At 35.5% G+C, this 24,934-nt stretch overlaps 1 protein-coding gene across 3 annotated transcripts in view; it reads right to left on the bottom strand.

Moving 5' to 3' along the window:
* The window catches only part of LOC145728926 (beta-1,4-glucuronyltransferase 1-like), a 109,876-nt gene that overhangs the window by 7,326 nt on the left and 77,616 nt on the right, over nt 1-24,934 (bottom strand). For all 3 annotated transcript variants that reach the window (XM_081979484.1, XM_081979485.1, XM_081979483.1), the window contains exons 3-5: nt 24,383-24,599; nt 21,400-21,857; nt 1,960-2,311 (exon numbers count right to left, since the gene is read on the bottom strand). In XM_081979484.1, coding sequence (XP_081835610.1) covers nt 1,960-2,311; nt 21,400-21,857; nt 24,383-24,563 — 991 coding nt within the window. In that variant the 5' untranslated portion in view covers nt 24,564-24,599. The remainder of the gene's footprint in view (nt 1-1,959; nt 2,312-21,399; nt 21,858-24,382; nt 24,600-24,934) is intronic.

The raw sequence follows: 24,934 nt of genomic DNA on the forward strand, positions 1-24,934 counted from the left end.
AATATTGACATTCTTTGAGACAACATAGAAAGACATTGAGGGGGGCATACGTTAAGGGGACAGCATAAGCCCGCTGATATACAAAATGGGCAATAACGGAAATAAAAATTCTCTGCTATGCAGATGACGCTGTTTTAATAGCAGAAACCGAAGACAATCTGCAACAACTACTACATGCTTTCAACAAGGAAGCCAAGAAATGGAACTGGAAATCTCAAAATCAAAAACAAAATAGATGATCATCACAGATGTAAACTAGTGACGTATCGATAGAGCAGGATTTCGACTATCTGGGTTGCAAGGACTCCAGCCGAGGAAATTTGGAGGAAGTCAAACGTAGAGATTCGAGCCGATATATCAAAAAAAAAAAAAGAATACTCAGAACAACAGAGATGAAAACAATACGCGCAATAACAGACAACACTTTTCTGGATAAGAAACGGAACGAGGACCTAAGAAGACAAACGCACACCAATGATATTATAAGATGGTGTAGAGCTCGACGAAGATAATGGAACGCACACGTCAGAAGGATGAATGAAGAGAGATTACCACGAATCGTCAGCGATAACATGCCAACAGGAAGAAGACAGCTGGCAGTCCACCTCACAAGAGAAAAATCAGTGAACTACAGGCCTTCTACAAGAGAAATAAGAAGATTTTCTTTGCTAAGTAAATAGATTCTGGAAACACTTCCAGAGGTTGGTCGTTAACTGTTTTCTGGATGTCTTCTGTTGTCGTGATGTTTGTTTTGTTTAAGTTAATTTCAAGTCCAATTTGTAGTGATGAAGTTTCCGAAGTAGGTTTTTCGCTTGTGTTGGCAATGACCAATGTATCGTCGGCAAATCTTTAATAGTTTAGATGCACACCATTAATCCCGTTCTTTTGCCAGTCAAGTTCTTTGAATACATCCTCCGATGGTGTCTCCTTGCCTTACTTTTATTTTGTCTGAAATCTGCTCGATTTTTAAATTGTCATCCAGTTTTACATGAATAGAAGCGTTTTTATAACTTGGATAAGGCGTGAGTATATGTAGAGTCGATCCTTGCGTTGTTTAGAAATTTCAAGCAAGTCAAAAGCCAATGAAGTGGTGAATAATGTAAATTTGACTTGTAAGTCAACTTTCATATTTCTAGCTTTGAATTTGACTATAATTTGGACAATCAAGTCAATTTTCAGGTTTCTGAAGATAGTTTCCACATTTCTAAATACCACTAACTTACTAACTGGTCAGGATATACCTAAAAGATGGATCGAAACAGTCTAAACCCTTCCATGTGCTACTAGAATAGTTTAAAGGCTTTCAAATATTTCCAGAATCTTTAAATGCTTCTAAAGCAGTCCAAGAGCTTCATTATCCTATTCAAACAGTTCGAAATCTCTTCTGCAGTATTCAAAAATGGTTCAAAACAATCTAGAAGCTTCCAAATGCTTTTGAAACAATCTTGAAGCTTTCAAGGGCTCAAATGCTCTTTAACTAGTCTACAAACTTTCAAATGATTTCAAAACTGTCCGAGATGTCCAATGTCCTTTCGGAAACTTTTAGATCATGAGGTCTCGAAGTGTTCCAAAACAATTTAGAAAGTTCAAGATGCTTCTAAAATAGCCTAGAAAGCTTTAAGAACAGTATTAGCTTTCAGAAATCCTTCAGAACAGTCAGCTTTTCTGACAGTCTAGAAGTTTTCAAAAGATGTCAAAACACTCTATAAGCTTACACATGGTACTAAAATAGTTTGAAAGCTTTCCAAACACTTCCAAAACCGTCTCCGAAAGTTCTTAGTATTATTTGTATGTCTCTGTAGGTATCTGAGCATAATTGTGATAATAAGCTGATAGGTTGATAATTATCTATGCTTCCTTCTTGTATAATGGGATGACTTCTGTATTTTGGTACTTAGTGGTGATTTTACCTTCTAAACAACCATTAAACTTACTAAACTATACTTAATTCAAACTTACCATTAGACAACATTTCCTTCAATACAGTTTTCGTTTCTGGCACCTGCGAATTGGCACTGACTTCAAATATGTGCAAAGGAAACACCTTAGGATTCTTGCTCAGCAAAGGACCCGTGTTCTTCGCAATCATCTCTAGGAACTTAGAGCTAATGTTAGGACTAGGATACAGTTCGATGTCTGACGGTAGGATGTAGTGAGTCTGAGCCATTTCTCTGGCCACGTTACGACCCACGTTCACCGGATACAAAAGCTTCTTTTGCACTTTGTACATCTGGTCAGATGACACGTTGAGGTAGGGAGGGGTGAGTGAGCAATTGTATGGCTCCGCGAACGCTTTGTTGTGTTTGGGAACCTGCAACACAGAAAAAAATCAAAATTTGAGTCAGTTAACTAAGTTATATTTAAATTGATTATCGTGCTTTGCTATTGAATGGTTTTCTGCATTCGCAATCCCATTGATCCGATCATTAAGATCACTAATACAAGAGTTTGAAAAATGTAAGTAACGTTCGGAAAGTGATGCAATGGACTCGAGCGGAATCACTTGCTGTGATCTTGGTGGTGATGGTGATCTACATTGAAAACTGTGCGCTTTTTGTGTGAAAAAGTGTGATCTGGTTTACAGCTGATTCTAATATGATATGAAAACCCGTGAATGGAATAGTTTCTACCTTATATTTTGACTTTTGACATGGTTTGCCACGTTGCCACGACGTTTACTAGACTTTTTTTTTTACTTTTTTTTTGAGTTTACTTTGGTTTAATAACCGATCATAATGAACCAGAGTTTCAAATAATCAAACGTAAATGGTTAGTGAGCAATGAGGAGCAATGTTGTCAGGTCTACCGCTAAAACGGTATATCTACCGTTTCTGTGGTTGTTCTATCATTCTCCTGTTGTAAGTTTTGTATTCAATTTACCGTTTTTAACATTGCCATTATGTGGATTGTGAAACGTTTTTTAGACTGCGAATTGCCAAATCCACATATATGTTATTTGGAGGGTTTTTTAGGTTATTAGATAGGAAATTTAATGAGGATTCCAAAAATTTGCTTAAAACAGTGATTTTCTTATTCCAAGTGGGTTTTACCAGCGATTTTGTCCCTGACTGTCATTTCAAACTGTGTTTCTGGCAGTTCAAACTTTGACACCGCTTTTCACCCTGACTGTACCAAATCTCGTAGAGTTTTTTATGTTATTGGATAGGAAATTTAATGAGGATTCCAAAAATGTGCTTAAAACAGTCATTTTCTCTTTCCAAGTCGGTTTTATCAGCGATTTTGTTTTTGACTATGTTTCTGGCAGTTCAAACTTTGACACCGCTTTTCTCTATAGCTGGACCAAATCTCGTAGAGTTTTTTTATGTTATTGGATAGGGAATTTAATGAGGATTCCAAAAATGTGCTTAAAACAGTCATTTTCTCTTTCCAAGTCGGTTTTATCAGCAATTTTGTTTTTGACTATGTTTCTGGCAGTTTCAAACTTTGACACCGCTTTTCTCTATAGCTGGACCAAATCTCGTAGAGTTTTTTTATGTTATTGGATAAGAAATTTAATGAGGATTCTAAAAATGTGCTTAAAACAGTCATTTTCTCTTTCCAAGTCGGTTTTATCAGCGATTTTGTTTTTGACTATGTTTCTGGCAGTTCAAACTTTGCTACCGCTTTTCTTTCTGACTGTACCAAATCTCGTAGAGTTTTTTAATGTTATTGGATAGGGAATTTAATGAGGATTCCAAAAATGTGCTTAAAACAGTAATTTTCTCTTTCCAAGTCGGTTTTATCAGCGATTTTGTTTTTGACTATGTTTCTGGCAGTTCAAACTTTGCTACCGCTTTTCTTTCTGACTGTACCAAATCTCGTAGAGTTTTTTAATGTTATTGGATAGGGAATTTAATGAGGATTCCAAAAATGTGCTTAAAACAGTAATTTTCTCTTTCCAAGTCGGTTTTATCAGCGATTTTGTTTTTGACTATGTTTCTGGCAGTTCAAACTTTGACACCGCTTTTCTTTCTGACTGTACCAAATCTCGTAGAGTTTTTATGTTGTTGGATAGGGAATTTAGTGAGGATTCCAAAAATGTGCTTAAAACAGCCATTTTCTCTTTCCAAGTCGGTTTTATCAGCGATTTTGTTTTTGACTATGTTTCTGACAGTTCAAATTTTGACACCGCTTTTCTTTCTGACTGTACCAAATCTCGTAGAGTTTTTATGTTGTTGGCTAGGGAATTTAATGAGGAATCCAAAAATGTGCTTAAAACAGTCATTTTCTTTTTCCAAGTCGGTTTTATCAGCGATTTTGTTTTTGACTATGTTTCTGGCAGTTCAAACTTTGACACCGTTTTTCTCCCTGACTGTACCAAATCTTGTAGAGTTTTTTTATGTTATTGGATAGGGAATTTAATGAGTATTTCAAAAATGTGCTTAAAACAGTCATTTTCTTTTTCCAAGTCGGTTTTATCAGCGATTTTGTTTTTGACTATGTTTCTGGCAGTTCAAACTTTGACACCGGTTATCTCTCTGACTGTACCAAATCTCCTAGAGTTTTTTATGTTATTGGATAGGAAATTTAATGAGGATTCCAAAAATGTGCTTAAGACAGTCATTTTCTCTTTCCAAGTCGGTTTTATCAGCGATTTTGTTTTTGACTATGTTTCTGACAGTTCAAATTTTGACACCGCTTTTCTTTCTGACTGTACCAAATCTCGTACAGTTTTTATGTTGTTGGCTAGGGAATTTAATGAGGAATCCAAAAATGTGCTTAAAACAGTCATTTTCTTTTTCCAAGTCGGTTTTATCAGCGATTTTTTTTTTGACTATGTTTCTGGCAGTTCAAACTTTGACACCGGTTATCTCTCTGACTGTACCAAATCTCCTAGAGTTTTTTATGTTATTGGATAGGAAATTTAATGAGGATTCCAAAAATGTGCTTAAAACAGTCATTTTCTTTTTCCAAGTCGGTTTTATCAGCGATTTTGTTTTTGACTATGTTTCTGGCAGTTCAAACTTTGACACCGCTTTTCTCCCTGACTGTACCAAATCTTGTAGAGTTTTTTTATGTTATTGGATAGGGAATTTAATGAGTATTTCAAAAATGTGCTTAAAACCGTCATTTTATCTTTCCAAGTCGGTTTTATCAGCGATTTTGTTTTTGACTATGTTTCTGGCAGTTCAAACTTTGACACCGGTTATCTCTCTGACTGTACCAAATCTCCTAGAGTTTTTTATGTTATTGGATAGGAAATTTAATGAGGATTCCAAAAATGTGCTTAAGACAGTCATTTTCTCTTTCCAAGTCGGTTTTATCAGCGATTTTGTTTTTGACTATGTTTCTGGCAGTTCAAACTTTGACACCGCTTTTCTTTCTGACTGTACCAAATCTCGTAGAGTTTTTATGTTGTTGGATAGGGAATTTAGTGAGGATTCCAAAAATGTGCTTAAAACAGCCATTTTCTCTTTCCAAGTCGGTTTTATCAGCGATTTTGTTTTTGACTATGTTTCTGGCAGTTCAAACTTTGACACCGTTTTTCTCCCTGACTGTACCAAATCTTGTAGAGTTTTTTTATGTTATTGGATAGGGAATTTAATGAGTATTTCAAAAATGTGCTTAAAACAGTCATTTTCTTTTTCCAAGTCGGTTTTATCAGCGATTTTGTTTTTGACTATGTTTCTGGCAGGTCAAACTTTGACACCGCTTTTCTCTCTGACTGTACCAAATCTTGTAGAGTTTTTTATGTTATTGGATAGGGAATTTAGTGAGGATTCCAAAAATATGCTTAAAACAGACATTTTATCTTTCCAAGTCGGTTTTATCAGCGTTTTTTTTTTTGACTATGTTTCTGGCAGTTCAAACTTTGACACCGGTTATCTCTCTGACTGTACCAAATCTCCTAGAGTTTTTTATGTTATTGGATAGGAAATTTAATGAGGATTCCAAAAATGTGCTTAAGACAGTCATTTTCTCTTTCCAAGTCGGTTTTATCAGCGATTTTGTTTATGACTATGTTTCTGGCAATTCAAACTTTGACACCGCTTTTCTCTCTGACTGTTCCAAATCTCGTAGAGTTTTTTGTGTTATTGGATAGGGAATTTAATGAGGATTCCAAAACTGTGCTTAAAACAGTCATTTTCTAATTCTAAGTAGGTCACGTGACTGCCTAGCTAAATTATCCTCTAAAACCAAATTTGTCTAGAATCTGCAAGAATTAAAGTTGAATACAGTTTTTGAAACGAAACATGTTTCTTAGTTATGACAGTTACGTTAACAATTATCACGTGAACGTTTAGCTAAATAGTGTTCTAAAACCACGTGCAAACTGTCACTAACGTCAAAAATTAAACTGTGTCAAACTGTGCTAAAAGGTGGAAAACTCAAGGTCTAGAAAAGTGTTCTTGGAGTATTTTATATATAACGTGTTTCTGAGATTTATGACAAATATGTTGATTGTTGTCACGGGACTGCCTAGCTAAAAATCTTCTCAAGCCACGTGACATTTGTCACGAATATTAAAACTTTTACTGCAATTTATTAAAATGATTGGTTTGGTATTTTATGGTTTTATGGCAGGGCCAAGTCATTTTTGAGAGTTGAGACAGCTGTCACGTGACTGAAAACAGTGCCGCATACTGTAATCCAAAGTTGCATTCATCAAACTTAGATCTATAGAGCCGTAAATAGCACTTAAATTGTATCTCATCAAAATTACACACTGTTATGATAATTTATAGCTTCATGGAACTTCTAAGCTAATTTTGACAGGAGTGGCAGCTGTCAGGTGACTAAAGACTTAAATTGTCACCAAAACGTTGCAACTGTCAAACTTAGATCCATGGAAATGTAAATGTAACTTGAACTGTAACTCATCAAAATGCCTTTGTAATAGTTTATAGAATTTCTAGGTGATAATTGACAGTTCAGACAACTGTAATGCGACACAACCAACGTCTTAAACTATCATTAAATCTGACATCTATCAAAGTTAACTCCATCGAGCTGTAAATGCAATTTCTATTGCAATTTACCAAAATGATACGCTGTTTTGGTATTTTATAGTTTTATGGCGGGGCCAAGTCATTTTTGAGAGTTGTGACAGCTGTCAGGCGACTAAAGACAATGTCCTAAATTGTCATCAAACATTGCAACTGTCAAACTTACATCCATAGAGCTGTAAACACAATTTGTACTGTATTTTACCAAAAGGATACACTATTTCCATCAAGTTTTACAGTTGTGACAAATGTCAAGTCATTTCTGACACCATGGAGCTGTAAATACAACTTTTAATTTTTTTATAAACATTGATAAAATAAATGTGTCCAGTTGCTTTGATATAAAACTTTTGGTGCTTATAATAATTAAACTATCGATCAGATTGTGCTAACTTTCTATTGTTCAGAATTCCCAATGTCATCGTCTTAGCCTAAGTGAATTTCTAAGACGTTTGCACATATCCAACTGGAAAAAATATCCCACCGAACATTGGAAAACGTCAACAGCGATATTAAATCGAATAATCCAAATTGACAGCATAACAGACCCAGATTTTGACCCAGTTTATGACAGATTTTGTCAAGACTAGACAAGACTGACGAGGTCAAACAAGCAATCAGAGTGCAAAAGAACAACAAGGCACCAGGAATCGACCAACTCCCGGCAGAATTATACAAACTAGGAGGCGAACACCTAACAACACAAATGTCATGCACTGATCACCAAGATATGGGACGAGGAACGCATTCCTAGCGAATGGAAAACTGGAATTATCTGTCCAATTTATACCATTCAACCCATTACCGAAGAGATTATCGGCCCATACCAATCAGGCTTCAGGCAAGGACAATCCACAATTGATCAGCTTTTTACGGTGAAACAAATCCAGAACAAGTCCTGGGAACACGACATAGACGTGTACAATATTTTCGTTGACTTTAAACAAGCATACGATTCCATTAACAGAGACCGACTGTACCAGATACTGTGCAGTTTCAACATCCCCTCCAAATATATCCGACTAATGGAATCAACGATGGCAACAATACAAAACGAAACGATGGAGATATTCCCAATAAACAAAGGATTAAAACAGGTCAAACTTATTAACAAACAAATCGGTACAACTGGCCGCCTACGCAGATGATATCAATATTATGACCCGCAGAGCGGAAGAGGAGGCAGAAATATACACACAACTGAAGAGAGAGGCCAGAAACATCGGACCCGAAGTAAATACACAAAAGACAAAAACACTAATCCAGGCAAGAACAAGAGGAAACGAAAACTACCCCAGAGTAGAGGATAACGTGGATGCTGTCCACATATCTAGGTGTTGAACTCAATAAGAGAGGATCAGAGGAATCGGAGATACAACATCGAATAATATCGGCAAACAAAGCCTACTTTGTCCCATATATTCCGCTCCAAAATCATACACAGAAAATCAAAAACCAGGATATACAAAACCATCATCAGGCCGATACTATGCTATGGATGCGAGACATGGGTCATAATAAAGAACTCACTGGAATAAACTGGAGGTGTTTGAAAGAAGAATACTAAGACGGATCTTCGGGCCACTAAATGAAAATGAGATATGGAGAAGAAGATATAATCATGAAATCAACCAACTTTTCAAGGAGGCACCTATCTCAGAATTCGTCAGACTACAGAGACTACGATGGCCAGGCCACGTAGTAAGAATGCCGGATAACAGGCTACCAAAAAGGGCCCTCAATAGTAGGATGCAGGGCAGAAGACCAAAAGGGAGACCACGGAAAAGATGGGAGGATGGAGTGACAGAAGACGCGCAGAACTTGATAGGTGTCAGAACCTGGAGGAGAGCGGCGTTGGATCGACAGTGTTGGAGGCGGAAGATAGAGGAGGCCAAGGCTCAATTTGGGCTGTAGCGTCATTGGAGAGAGAGAGAGAGAGAGAGACAAGAAGAAGACTAGAGAAAATTAAAATTTGTATTTTTGAGGTTAAACTAGCATAATGTACCGTTTTTTGACCGATTAATCGACCGCTATGAGGTAACACTGATGAGGAGCAATATGAATCAATATTTTAGCTTAGTTTCTAAGTTAGTAGGTATCTCAGAATTTTGAATTAACAACTCGAAATTACCAAAAAAAATTTAAAATGCTCTTTCTACGCTTTTGTAACTTTTAAAGTTAAAAATTAAAAATGTCGAATTTTTGCAAAATAAAAACTGGTTGAATTTAACAATCTGAACTAAATCACGGGTGTCCTTTCTAAAGTAAATAAAATCGCAATGAAGAAATACCTACTCTCCCTTTTACCGTAGAATGGTGTATGTGCATATGAGTAGGTAATTACCACTATCGCTTTTGTTTTAGGTCATTGATTGTATAAAATTGCCTTTGTTTGTCTAAACAACAGCGAATTCTTCAAGGTAAACATTGATGATGAAATTATTTAATTTGGTAATGGAAATACTACGTGCGTTTCCATTTTTAAACAGTCAACAAACTAATTAGTGCTACCCAAGAGATTGGTCAATTTTGATTTTAATAAAAAATAATATTCAGAATTATCTCAGAAACCGTAGGAGCTGTGTTGAAAATACTAAAAAAAATTCAAAACTCAACACCCAATTTTTGTCACCAAAGGCATTTACGAATATTCTACCGGTAGATACCTGTTTAACCTAGAGCGTTCGAAAATTGTTTTTGGTAACTACTATTGCCGTTCTGAAATTTTACCCATATACCGAATATATGTACCCGGTTTATGATTTATGGATCGAGAAGTTCCGTCGGTAAATTAAGAAAAAAGTGACTTATGACAGGTTTTCCATTAAAATTTAGAATCATAGCCTCAAACATTAGTTTATGTTTGACCGTCTGTCGGTTTGTTCCTCAGTTTAGCTAGCTTATGAGATTGACCTGTTAATTTAAAATGGATATTGGAATATGTTCTGTTTGCGAGATGGAGGGAGAGTATGCCGATATTATAAAACATTTCAACAATGAACATCTGGATGCCAGATGTCAAAGACATATCAGGAATAGGAATACCAATCGCGTTCTAAAATTCATTCAACCGTAATGAACCAGATCCTTAAAAGTTACACCGATTGTGGTAAACGGTAGAATTAGCAGGTATAATTTTCGTAAATGCCTCAAATAAGCTGCTCTATCGACTCACCCTGTATATGTTATCGATAAATTGTGAATTACCACACCATTTACCTCAATCAAAGGCGTACAAATACATTACGTATACAAACGTGATAAGTTTCCAAATAATGCATATAACCACATTTTGGTCTACATAATCTACCAGCAATAATTGATCAAGTCTTACAACTTTATTGTATTATTCATATACCAACCAGTGTTTACACACGGATTTTTGCAACTTTAGAGCATGGTTTGACATTTTTGACGTTAGTGACAGTTGTCACATGATTGTAGAACACTATTTAGCTAGACAACCACGTGAAAATTGTCAAAATAACTGTCATAAATCTCAAAAATACGTTTGATTATCAAATACTGCAAGAAAACGTTTCTAAACCCTGATTTTTGCAACTTTAGAGCATAATTTGACAGTTTTGATGTTAATAATAGTTGTCACGTGATTGTAGAATATTATTTAGCTAGACGGTCATGTGACAATTGTCAAAATAACTGCCATAAGTCTTAAAAACACATTTATATCAAATACTGCAAGAAAATGTTTCTAAACCCTTATTTTTGCATCTTTAGAGCATAGTTTGACAGTTTTGACGTTAATAACAGTTGTCACGTGATTGTAGAACACTATTTAGCTAGACAACAACGTGACAATTGTCAAAATAACTGTCATAAATCTCAGAAATTCGTTTTATACCAAATACTACAAGAAAACGTTTCTAAATCCTGATTTTTGCAACTTTTGAGCATGGTTTGATAGTTTTGACGTTAGTGACAGTTGTTACGTAATTGTAGAACACGATTTAACTGGACAGCCACGTGACAATTGCCAAAATAACTGTAATAAACCTCAAAAATACGTTTTATTAACAAATACTACAAGAAAACGTTTCTAAACCCTGATTTTTGCAACTTTAAAGCATATTTTGACAGTTTTGACGTTAACAGCAGTTATCACGTGATTGTAGAATATTATTTAGCTAGACATCCACGTGACAATTGTCAAAATAACTGTCATAAATCTCAAAAATACGTTTTATACCAAATACTACAAGAAAACGTTTCTAAACCCTGATTTTTGCAACTTTAGAGCATAGTTTGACAGTTTTGACGTTATTGACAGTTGTCACGTGATTTTAGAACACTATTTAGTTAGACGGTTACGTAACAATTGTCAAAATAACTGTTATAAATCTCAAAAACACGTTTTATTATCAAATACTGCAAAAAAAACGTTCCTAAACCCAGATTTTTACCACTTTAGAGCATAGTTTGACAGTTTTGACATTAATAATAGTTGTCACGTGATTGTAGAATATCATTTAGCTAGACGGTCACGTGACAATTGTCAAAATAACTGCCATAAATCTTATAAACACGTTTTATATCAAATACTGCAAGAAAATGTTTCTAAACCCTTATTTTTGCATCTTTAGAGCATAGTTTGACAGTTTTGACGTTAATAACAATTGTCACGTGATTATAGAATACTATTTAGCTGGACGGCCACGTGACAATTGTCAAAATAACTGCCATAAATCTCAGAAACACGTTTTATATCAAATACTGCAAGAAAACGTTCCTAAACCCTGATTTTTGCAACTTTAGAGCATAGTTTGACAGTTTTGATGTTAATAATAGTTGTCACGTGATTGTAGAATACTATTTAGCTAGACGGTCACATGACAATTGTCAAAATAACTGCCATAAATCTTAAAAACACGTTTAATTATCAAATACTGCAAAAAAACGTTCCTAAACCCAGATTTTTGCCACTTTAGAGCATAGTTTGACAGTTTTGACGTTAATAATATTTGTCACGTGATTGTAGAATATTATTTAGCTAGACGGTCACGTGACAATTGTCAAAATAACTGCCATAAATCTTAAAAACACATTTATATCAAATACTGCAAGAAAATGTTTCTAAACCCTTATTTTTGCATCTTTAGAGCATAGTTTGAGAGTTTTGACGTTAATAACAATTGTCACGTGATTATAGAATACTATTTAGCTAGACGGTCACGTGACAATTGTCAAAATAACTGCCATAAATCTTATAAACACGTTTTATATCAAATACTGCAAGAAAACGTTCCTAAACCCAGATTTTTACCACTTTAGAGCATAGTTTGACAGTTTTGACATTAATAATAGTTGTCACGTGATTGTAGAATATCATTTAACTAGACGGTCACGTGACAATTGTCAAAATAACTGCCATAAATCTTATAAACACGTTTTATATCAAATACTGCAAGAAAATGTTTCTAAACCCTTATTTTTGCATCTTTAGAGCATAGTTTGACAGTTTTGACGTTAATAACAATTGTCACGTGATTATAGAATACTATTTAGCTGGACGGCCACGTGACAATTGTCAAAATAACTGCCATAAATCTCAGAAACACGTTTTATATCAAATACTGCAAGAAAACGTTCCTAAACCCTGATTTTTGCAACTTTAGAGCATAGTTTGACAGTTTTGATGTTAATAATAGTTGTCACGTGATTGTAGAATACTATTTAGCTAGACGGTCACATGACAATTGTCAAAATAACTGCCATAAATCTTAAAAACACGTTTAATTATCAAATACTGCAAAAAAAACGTTCCTAAACCCAGATTTTTACCACTTTAGAGCATAGTTTGACAGTTTTGACGTTAATAATAGTTGTCACGTGATTGTAGAATATCATTTAGCTAGACGGTCACGTGACAATTGTCAAAATAACTGCCATAAATCTTAAAAACACGTTTTATATCAAATACTGCAAGAAAATGTTTCTAAACCCTTATTTTTGCATCTTTAGAGCATAGTTTGACAGTTTTGACGTTAATAACAATTGTCACGTGATTGTAGAATACTATTTAGCTAGACGGCCACGTGACAATTGTCAAAATAACTGTCATAAATCTCAGAAACACGTTTTATACGAAATACTACAAGAAAACGTTTCTTCATCTTGATTTTTGCAACTTTAGAACATGATTTGACAGTTTTGACGTTAGTGACAGTTGTTACGTGATTGTAGAACACTATTTAACTGGATAATCACGTGAAAATTGTGAAAATAACTGCCATAAATCTCAGAAACACGTTTTATATCAAATACTGCAAGAAAACGTTTCTAAACCCTGATTTTTGCACCTTTTGAGCATAGTTTGACAGTTTTGATGTTATTGACAGTTGTCACGTGATTTCAGAAGACTATTTAGCTAGACTATGAAGTGACAATTGTCAAAATAACTGTTAAATCTCAGAAAATCGTCTTGTTTCGAAAACTGTGTTAAAATGTAGTTCTTGCAAATTCTAGTAAAATTTTGACAATTCTGACAATAGTGACAGACATCACGTGGTTTTAGAGAATAATTTGTAGCAAGGAAATGACTGTTTTAAGATGTATTACAAACAAAAATAGAGAAGAAGGCAAAAATCAACGTATTACAGTTAAAAGCCAAGAGCAAAATAGTAATAGTCACTAATTAGCATACTGGGAATAAGAAGATGAGACTAGTTTAAAGCTTTTATGACCATATAAGTTCAAATGGGTGGGTTTGAAGTAACACAATACCAAACAATGTTTGTTTGCTTTCAAATTAAGCTAATTGACTTGTAGAAATTTCAATTAACTTGAAGGCAATAACGGTAATAACATTGACCACAAATATGTTTGCTTGTTTTCACTTGGTTGTGTTTACCTACCTATCAGCCAAACAATATGACTGATAAGTATGAGAATATCTCTTCAATCATTTTCCTCCCCTTGCTAATTTATATCGGTTATTTTTAGCTTCAAAAACATATTGGCAAACACATTTGTGTTGGCTCACGCAAAAAATAGGGGTGGAATTGGATTTCTTAATAAAATTTAGGTCATTATTGAACAGAAGCTTATTAGGAAAACGTTTCGTATCAACACCAAACAATGACGGTAGAAATTAATTATTTAATTAATGGTTTGTTAATTGGGTTGGCAAAGTCAATAACCGAGTAAACATTGTTACTTGTTATACAGGGTGTAATTCATGACAAGTGACAGTTTAGACCATTCCAACTTTGGAAACAAAGTATTTAAGCAGTTGAAGGTTTTGGGACTGGGATTTGGGCCACCCAGACTCATTAGATGTCAAATACACTGTCGATGACGCAGTTTCAATTTAAAAAACACTAATTAGAAAGTTAGTCCAAGTTTTTTATGGGGATTTATCTTTTTCTAAGTGTAATAAAAGTATTGCCTTTTAATGATCCAGTGTGTGATGTCATGAGTTGCTTTTTGCTGGGGGGACCAAAGATCAAGGATCGATTTCATTATTACCAACTGATGAACAATCATACCATCGCAAGTATTCACAATTGTGACAAGTTAATAATGGAACAGCCATGAAGAATCAGGAAACCGTTAGTAAACATAGAAAAATATAACATGGAATCACTAGAATCAGACAGCACTCGGAAACTGTACGATTAATGCAAAAAATGAGTAATATCGACCTCCTTAATCAAAATGTTGAAATGAAATATACACACAAACACAAATATACAGTAACTGCATACCCCCAGGCTTCTGAACATTCTATTGGCAAAAGGAGAATCAACATAAATGCCAAAAACTCCATCAAACAGAAGAAGACCTCGCAGACGTAAAACGGAAAAGCTTTCTAACATACCAGAAAGAGTGTCAACTCAAGAATCAAAAGAGAACATTGGGCCAAATTGACCTATAACCAAAGAAAGGTGTGGAAGATGAATACGTACCGGTTAAAGGAGTCCCTACGGAGGTGTGAGAGGAATACTTCAGGAAGCTATATGATGCCGAGACCACATAGGTGGCAGAAGAATACAGTTACCGAGATATTCATTACAAAACAAAGAAAGGAAAAGCAATAGAATACAATGCACCAGCAGTTATGTGCTACGTCAACCTTACTAAGGCATTTGACAGAGTCCGTCTGGAAGACGTCATAAAAATCCTAAAGAAAAAGAAGCCTTTGGTAAAATAGTAACAACGGTATACAATCTTATCACTAATAACAGAACTCAAATCAAAGCTAGAGAGAATATTACATCTAGCATCTGACAGATAGTAGAGTTCTACCAGATCAGTCTCAAAATATGGTAAACGAAAACCATGACCATCGCTAGAGAACCAATGTAACAAGCTGGTAATAGATAATAAAGCATAGATATGTACCAAAATAACAAATCAGCTATAATATCAGAATGTCTAAGGGAAACTGATGGACTAATCCCTCTTATGCAAAAAGAGAGTAAGATCAAAATATATAAGACATGCGTCACGCCAATAATGGCATACGCTGTAGAAGTGAGAAAGGATACAAGACCAAAAAGATACTACGAGTAGCCGACAATGTTAGTACTGAGAACAATAGCCGGGAAAACAAGAAGAAGAATCACGTAAGTAACATTGACAATGGGACGAATAGGATCTGGTGTAATGGGGAAAAGGAGAAGAGAATGATTTAGGGAAAACCAACAGAGAACCGTCCACCCGGAAGACCACCAAAAAGATGGAGAGACATCTGGAAGTTCACATCTCAGGAAATAATAAGTTGGAATCAACAGGCCATCTAGATCTCTAACAAGTAGAAGAAGAAGGTCCATAGAATTAATGGTTTGGTTTCTAGAAATTGGTTTCATTAAATTACAAATATCTTGCTAATTTGGTCTACTTTATTAAGTTTTTTTTATGTTTATGGCTAGACACTTCATCTTGTGTTTATAGGTTTGATGGTTTGGCCGCTAGAGTTTTTCAAAGTTGTTCAAAGAGATTTTTGGTGTACTCTTTCATTCAATCCCTAAATATCTTGCTTATTTGGCCTACTTCTTCATATGTCTATTAGAATGAGTTTTTCGAAAACATTCCTCCTTTAGTTAAGATGGAGAGACAGCTGGAAGTCCACATCTCAAGAAATAATAAGTTGGAATCAAAAGATCATCTAAATCTATAACAAGTAGAAGAAGAAGGTTAATAGGATTGATGGTTTGGTCGCTAGAGGGTATCAAAGTTGACCAAAGATATTTTTGGTGTTCTCCTTCATTCAATCCTAAATATCTTGCTTATTTGGCCTACTTCTTTATATGTCTGTGGATAGTCATTGGAATGAGTTTTTCGAAAACATTCCTCGTTGGGTCAAGATGGAGAGACAGCTGAAAGTCCAAATCTCAGGAAATAATAAGTAGGCATGTCTGAAATCAACAGATCATCTAGATCTCTAACAAGAAGTAGAAGAAGAAGGTCCATAGGATTGATAGTTTGGTTGCTACAAATTGGTTTCATTAAATTACAAATATCTTGCTATTTTGGTCTACTTTATTAAGTTTTTTATATGTTTATGGCTAGACACTTCATCTTGTGTTTATAGATTTGATGGTTTGGCCGCTAGAGTTTTTCAAAGTTGATCAAAGAGATTTTTGGTGAACTCTTTCATTCAATCCCTAAATAACTTGCTTATTTGGCCTACTTCTTTATATGTCTATGGATAGTCATTGGAAAAACATTTCTTCTTGTGTTAAGATGGAGAGACAGCTGGAAGTCCAAATCTCAGGAAATAATAAGTAGGCATGACTGGAATCAACAGATCATCTAGATCTCTAACAAGTAGAAGAAAAAGAAGAAGAAGGTCTATAAGATTCATGGTTTGGTTGCTAGAAATTGGTGCAGTATTTCATTAAATTACAAATATCTTGCTTATTTGGCCTACTTCTTTATATGTCTATGGATAATCATTGGAATGAGCTTTTCGAAAACATTCCTCATTGTGTTAAGATGAAGAGACAGCTGGAAGTCCAAATCTCAAGAAATAATAAGTAGGCCCATGACTAGAATCAACAGATCATCTAGATCTCTAACATGTAGAAGAAGGTCAGTAGAATTGATGGTAGAGTTGATGAGGTTTACCAACAAGTGTTTACAAACATCTTCACCTATTCGTTAAAACAAAGGATGATAAGTATGAAAGTCTGTACAAATTTATCACGATTACTCAGTAGCTACTTAAAAGGTCAACAGCTAAAATTAAATTAACCGGATCAACACATGGCACCGAAATAATTAAACTAAACCGATAATGTGGGTCTTTTCGATGTGGGTATTGAAGCGTTTCATATCAACCAAACGCACGTCATTTTATTGTTATTTTGTATGAAGCTAAATATGTACAGGGTGTCCCAATATGTGGCTCATTTTAATTAGTATTAAAACACACAGTAATAATTTTTGATCCTAATACTCATCTTTTCTAAAAAAATATGAAACCAGTCTCCAATTTTATAACAAAATCAACGGAAAAGAAAACTGAGAGGTGCTGTACAGGGTGATCAATTGAGAAATTTGGAACCAAAACTTATGAAATTAATACTCATGTTAATGACGTTTGGTATTGTTTTCCGCCTTATTTTCTACGTCACTGGATATTTTTCAAATATTACAGTTTTTGTTCGATTTAAAAAAATAAGTTGTAAAATTCTGATTTGAAATTTCGTTTACGATATAATTGAGTTATTACGTTCTAAGATCCAAAACCAACCAAACCCAACTTAAAGCTTGTCTTGAAATGGTAAAATTTGGCTTAAGAAGCCTAAAAAAAGTCTTTGTAGCCAGTTTTCATTAGTTTCCAACAAATTGACAGACTTTAGTTCAGAAAATTGACTTGAGAGGCTTAATAGCCTTAATACATAGTCTTTATAGCCAATCGTCACAGTTATCAGGTAAGTTGAAAAACTTTAGTATTGAAAATTGTTGTAGACATGAACAACTACTTTTTGACTACAAATTCACACATTTAAGCCTGGAAAATTTACTGAGACACCAAAAAGTGACTCTAAACCAATAAAAAGTGACATCAGAAGCTTAAAATTTGCGTTTCAAGGAAGTTTTCATAATTTGAAAACATTTCAATAGTTTAGTCTTGAAAATAGTCTTAAATACAGGATATTGACATTAGATTCATAAAAATTGATTTAAAGACTGACTTTTTAAGTTTTTTTTACTTTGCTTTTCATTTTATTAGAACTCTGGACTATTTTTAAGGCTTTAAGACTACTTTCAGCTTGGAAATCGAGTTCACCAAGTTTTGGACATAGCAGACTTAAAAAACAATTTTTACAGTTTCAATAGACTGAAAAATGCTATTTCAAGCTTTGTTACTATTAAATAGAGTTTTAGACACATCAATGTAAAAAAATCGAGCATTTCTTCTAAACCTAGACTGTTTTTAGTGCTTTAAGGCTGTTTTCAGCCTGCAAAATCGAGTTTTAAGGCTCTTCACCATCTTCACAAAGTTTATGACTTATCAGGCCTGAAAGCCGGTTTGTACACTGTCCATAGTCTTGAAAATACCATTTCAAGCTTCTTCACTATTAAATTGACTTCTACACTTATCCGTGCAAAAAATTGGAACATTTGTAAAAAAATCTGACTGTTTCTAGTGTTTTAAGACTGAAAAATCGAGTTTAAAACTATTTCAAGTTAAATTTCAGACTCTTCAGTGATGAAAGTAAAAATTTTTGTCACTAAACGCTACGATATTAGTTTTAAACACTAATTTTTACAATTGAATTAGTGCGAAAATTTAATTTGGACTGTTACCCGTGTTTAATTGAATTCTGGACTTGTTTTCATCCTGAAAATTGAGTTGTACACCAATTAAAGTCCTGAAATTGACTTTTGGACCTTCTTTAGCTTTAGTGAAGTAGTTTCTAGCCTTAAAAGTAAACTAGACTATTTTTAGTAGTAAAAAATAAGTTTTATGCGCTACAATGTTTGTCTTAATTTCCGGACTGTTTTTAGTGCTTGAAATCCAGTTTTGGACACTTGACAATGGATTGCAGTCTGAAAAAACGAATGACTGAAGTCAGAACTGTCAAACCTGTCAAACTATCAGAATTTTCAATTTTGACAGCTGTTATCCTTAACTGTCACCTGTCAAAAGACAAAATTGTCTTTCAAACTGGATGAATATAGCAGCAAAGCATTGAATCGAATGAATGATTAGTGTAACCGCTTAAAGCGATCATTTTGATTTTTGACAGTTCGGGAATGTTAATTTTCCGGTCAGAACTGTCAGTGTCAAACGTTAAAAACTAACAAAATTCGGCAATTTTACCTGAAAATATTCTGCGCGACTGCTTAGTTAGTTTGAGCTGTCAAAACCGTAATTTTTCATGTCATACTGTCAAAATTCAAATTTTAAAACATCACGTGACTGACAGATCTCTGACCGAGCCGAAAACCAATTGAGAAACGTCAAAGTCACGTGACTATGGGAAAAAAATATATAAAAAAAGCAGTATCTAGTTTGACAGGCTATAACTTTGGTTGTGTGAGAGCTACAGGGTGGACTTTTTTACCAAAATGTAGCTAAAACTATGCTTGTAGCTAAAACTATGCTTTATTTGGCCACCCTGTAGAGTTTGAGCGGAAAAATGTTTAGTGGCAGCGTCAGAGGGAGAAACGTCAAAGTGACATTAAGTCAAAACCAAAAAAAGCACTGTCTGGTATGACATATCATAACTTTGGTTGTGTGAGAGCTACAGGGTGAAATTTTTACCAAAATGTAGCTAAAACTATGCTTTATTTGACTACCCTGTACAGCTTGACCGAAAAAATTTGTAGTGACAGCGCCAGAGGGAGGAACGTCAAAGTGACACTAAGTCAAAACGAAAAAAGCACTGTCTAGTTTGACAGGCCATAACTTTGGTTCTGTGAGAGCTACAGGGTGGATATTTTTACAAAAATGTTGCCAAAACAATGCTTTATTTGACCACCTTGTACAGCTTGTCCGGAAAAATTTGTAGTGAGCGCCAGAGGTAAGAACGTCAAAGTGACATTAAGTCAAAACCAAAAAAAGCACTGTCTTGTTTGACATATCATAACTTTGGTTGTGTGAGAGCTACAGGGTGGAATTTTTTACCAAAATGTAGCTAGAACTATGCTTTATTTGACTACCCTGTACAGCTTGACCGGAAAAATTTGTAGTGACAGCGCCAGAGGGAGAAACGTCAAAGTGACACTAAGTCAAACCAAAAAAAGCACTGTCTAGTTTGACAGGCTATAACTTTGGTTGTGTGAGAGCTACAGGGTGGACTTTTTTACCAAAATGTAGCTAAAACTATGCTTTATTCGACTACCCTGTACAGCTTGACCGGAAAAATTTGTAGTAACAGCGCCAGAGGGAGAAACGTCAAAGTGACACTAAGTCAAAACCAAAAAAGCACTGTCTGGTTTGACAGGCTATAACTTTGGTTGTGTGAGAGCTACAGGGTGGACTTTTTTACCAAAATGTAGCTAAAACTATGCTTTATTCGACTACCCTGTACAGCTTGACCGGAAAAATTTGTAGTAACAGCGACAAAGGGAGAAACGTCAAAGTGACACTAAGTAAAAACCAAAAAAACACTGTCTAGTTTGACAGGCTATAACTTTGGTTGTGTGAGAGCTACAGGGTGGACGTTTTTACCAAAATGTAGCTAAAACTATGCTTTATTTGACTACCTTGTACAGCTTGACCGGAAAAATTTGAAGTAACAGCGCCAGAGGAAGAAACGTCAAAGTGACACTAAGTCAAAACCAAAAAAGCACTGTCTAGTTTGACAAGCCATAACTTTGGTTCTGTGAGAGTTACAGGGTGGATATTTTTACAAAAATGTAGCCAAAACAATGCTTAATTTGACCACCCTGTACAGCTTGACCGGAAAAATTTGTAGTGACAGCGCCAGAGGTAAGAACGTCAAATTGACATTAAGTCAAAACCAAAACGACGTACCAAAGTGACGTCTGAATGAACGTTTTTAGACTATTCAGTTTAAAGTTGGACTCTCACAAGTTTTGAATAACCAGTTTTACACGTCAGGGAAAATTAGTCCAAAAAGTTTTTTGGAGGACAGTTACAGTAAAAAAATCGATTTTCTAAACTGAAATTTATAAGTTGTTTCTTCGTTACGAAGCGTTCTTCAGGAAAATGACGTCAACTTATTTTTTGATCGAATGGTGAATAATGCTTAAAACTGGACCACCCTTTATGTATGTAGAATCAATTATTTCACACTAAAAAAACTGCGTAACCTAAAATTCCTGCAAAAGTAGCTATCAGTGCGACAAACAGTTTCGGAGATATTTCCAAAAATTAATATTATTATTTTAATTTTACCATCCTGCATCTTAAAGAAGCTGCATTTAAAGGAAGGATACTATCATCTCACTTTACCGCTTGTCACACGAACTCAGGGACACCCTGTATACAATGAAGGTAAACAGTACTTACCGCTTTGGGAACATGTTTCGTGCTAAAATAAATATGGAAGGTGACTAATTCGCGAACCAGAGAACTGGTACAATCCCTCAAATGAGCCACTGACTCCAGGGTATTGGCGAAATCAGTTCCCGGAGCATGAAGAGCAATACTTATGGGATCTCTCCATCTCTCCAACAATGGCACTAAATTGTCCAAGAAAGAATAGTCGGCGTGAGTGGTGTAGGTAATGGTCTCCTCGCACTTAAACGTCCTTTCTGCACGTACATAATTATACAACACCCAATAATCACCGCGTTGTTGGGTCTTTGGCACTACCGGCTTGTCTAAACACTGTGTGATTTCCTTCACTTTCTGTTGTACCGTTTCCTGTTTTACTGGTGCAGGCGATGGTGTTTGCATTCGTTCTTCATTCGGAACACTAGGCAACTTTGAAGAGTTGGTTGTCGTATGTACGACAGGAACAGGAACTGAAAAAATTATCAATTTTTTACTTAGACGGTATGATAAAGTAAACCATTTACTAAAATTAAGATCCACTTAAAGTTAGCATTTCTGAAAATGTTCTATTTTCTACTAGTAATTTTCTAGCTGATTTTAGCCACTAGAGTTCTACTTGGTAGACTAGAGCTCTGTGTGGTAGATACAGTACAGACGAGGATTGGGAAAAAGAATGGAAGAGCAGAAATTACTTAACAGATCTGTAAAAGAAGCCATCCGTGAAGAAATGAAAGAACACAAAACCACCTGGGAAGCCTGCTGCGGAAGTTGATTGTCTTCAGGTAACAAATGTGAGCTCAGATGACCTTCCAGACATATCCCTGGAGGAAATAAGAGCAGCTCTGCACATGATGAAGAAGGTCAATGAACGGAAAAAGACAATATTACAGTGAAAATGTTGAAATTTGGAGGACGTAAGATAGAGACAACCTTACAGACTCTGCTCAACCAATGTCTACAGGAAAGAGCAAGCCGGGTTTCGAAGCGAATACAGCACAACTGACCATCTACAAACAACAACAACAGAATACAATATTCCCAAATAGCATTTGATTCTATAGAAACATGGTATTTTTGAAATGCCCTCAACTACACCAGAATAGATTCATGGTATAGCTCTTATAAGATGATGAAAAAACTTCAGTGGGAACAAAAGGGAATAAATGATTGATGGATCAAGTCTGTCGGTGACAATTTACGGATTGGAGACAACAACACTGATTAAACAGAGTGCTGATCGCTTGAAGGTGGCTCAAAGAACCATGGAATGTGCCATGTTAGAGTAAGAAATCAAGACATTAGAAGAAGGACCAGAGTTGCAGGACCATGTTGCATGTCAGAACAGTAAAAAATGGATCATCAGAGTTGTACTTTGACGACCCAAAGAAACAACGAGAAGAAATAGGTCGAATCTGGTTCCGGATAGCACAAGACCGGTAGATGTGGAAGAGAGACGAAGAGGAATATGTCTAAAAACGTATGGAAGAAGGCTGAAGAAGAGTGTTATATTCTAGAGAGGAGGAAGTCGTCTTTACAGTAAAAAAACGGAAGCTGGAGTATTTTGGCCACATACTAAAACATGAAAAATACTGCCTTCTACAGTTGTTTGTCCAGGGCAAGGTAGATAGCAAGAGAGGACCAGGGAGAAGACGACATTCTTGGTTGCACAACCTACGCCAGTGGTTTTGGATTGTCATCCTGTTTAGAAGCGCAGTAAACAAGATAAGAATAGCCATGTTAATAGCCAACGTCTGCAACGGATAAGGCAATGAGAGAAGAAGAGTGCAACACAAAAAGCCTCCAGAACGCTGGCATGGAAGCTTGACATCAAGATCACAGAGAAGCTGATGACAAAACTGACAGGACTTTGCCCTTCTACATGAAGAAGAAGATAATGTCCGTTTCCCCAACATTAGCTAAGTTGAGTTTAAGGACAGCTTATGCCAGTTTGGTATAGACTGTGTTATTTTGCACTTGGCTATTGAGTTGATAGTAAACAGATTCGTCTTGGGGAATAATTTCTGGTACTGGCAGTTCAGTTTCGGCAATCGCCCAGTAAACATCTCATACAGGGTGGTACTCTTCAAATGCGGAGCACGGTGTTTTGCGAAACTTCGATTTACAGAGGTTATACTAATGTGTAGTTGTAGTGTAGCTACTACTTAGTTGATGTGTTGAGTGAAGACCAATTGTCATTGGTAGGAGAAGTAGTAGTTCTGGTGGTATGCACAGTAGTTAGATTGTAATTATGAGCAACATGTAGTTCAGACATTACCGGAGATTAGTAGTGTAGAGAGAAGTCATATGGGGCTCCCACGTGCAGTGAGGACGCATGTGGCATCAATTTAGTGCTTGGCATGGAAGACGGACCTGGAAGGTTCAGGAGTGCTAGAGAGAGAGATAACTCGCTGATCAGCTGGAGGGTAGTTCTAGGACGCCAGAAAGTAGGTTCAAATGTGCGGGGACGCCAAGAGGGCGTCCAGGTGATATTGAGATCTTAGTGCACGGAAGACGGGAGGAGTTAAACTTATGTCCCGCAGCAGAGTGAGCAGGTTATAAAGCGTTTGAGCATTATGAGGGTGATCGTTTGGTTGTACCCTAGATAGAGAGAGAGAGTGACAAAGCAGTATCGATTTAGTTGGGGATTAGAGGGGAAACGTTAATCAGTTTCTCCAGGTGATAGATTCAGGGGAAAGTGTTGGCGCAGAGGCCGTAAAATGTCCTATTAAGAGGACATTTTACAACGTTACCTGACGACGTGCACTGTTATGATTTGTAAACTATTGTAAGTAGCTGATATGAATCAATCGAGAACGGCCCGAGAAACCGGCATCCTAATGGTCTTGTATCATTAATTCAAAAAAGAAAAACCAACTAAAATTTATAAAAGCGAATTTTTGCACAAATTTTGACAAACATCCTAGTGCTCCCAATTTATCCAACAATTATATCAATTTTTAAACGATTTATTTTGTACAAAATAAATAATAATTACCATCTTGCACCAATGGGGCTGTCTCAATATTTTGGTTGTCCAAAGAAGCTAAGCTTCTTCCAGATTGCTGCAACTCCCTGATGACAGGTCCCCCACTGTAGATCACGTGGACAGCGAGATATATCAAGCAGAGGATGATGAGTATTTTAATAATAAACGTCTTCCTGTTGTTATACATCATTGTGGTCACATTCAGCGGTTCTTATCGTAGGAATATCTGAAATTTTAGTTTTAACAAAATGACCTTACTGCATTAGAATTAATTTAATTATTTATGCAAAGAGTGTGGTGAGATTGTAAAGCACATTAAGTAGTGTGTTTCGCTGAATAGTTAAAAGCTTTTGTTTAGTGACTGACAACAAAACATTGTTCATTGTCTTTCAAAGTAAAAAAAGGCATTGGTTTCTTATTGTGTTTTAAGACTCATAGATGCGATAAATATAAAATCATCTCTATAGCAAATGATATTGGAATGGTTGTAAATAAGGAGCAAGATGTCTTATTATGCTTTTTTATGGTCAAACAGCTGATGCTGCTTCACAAAACTAGAAT

Source organism: Ips typographus, linkage group LG5, assembly GCF_016097725.1.
Source record: "Ips typographus isolate SLU linkage group LG5, UJ_Ityp_2.0, whole genome shotgun sequence".
Classification (NCBI taxonomy): Eukaryota; Metazoa; Arthropoda; class Insecta; order Coleoptera; family Curculionidae; genus Ips; species Ips typographus.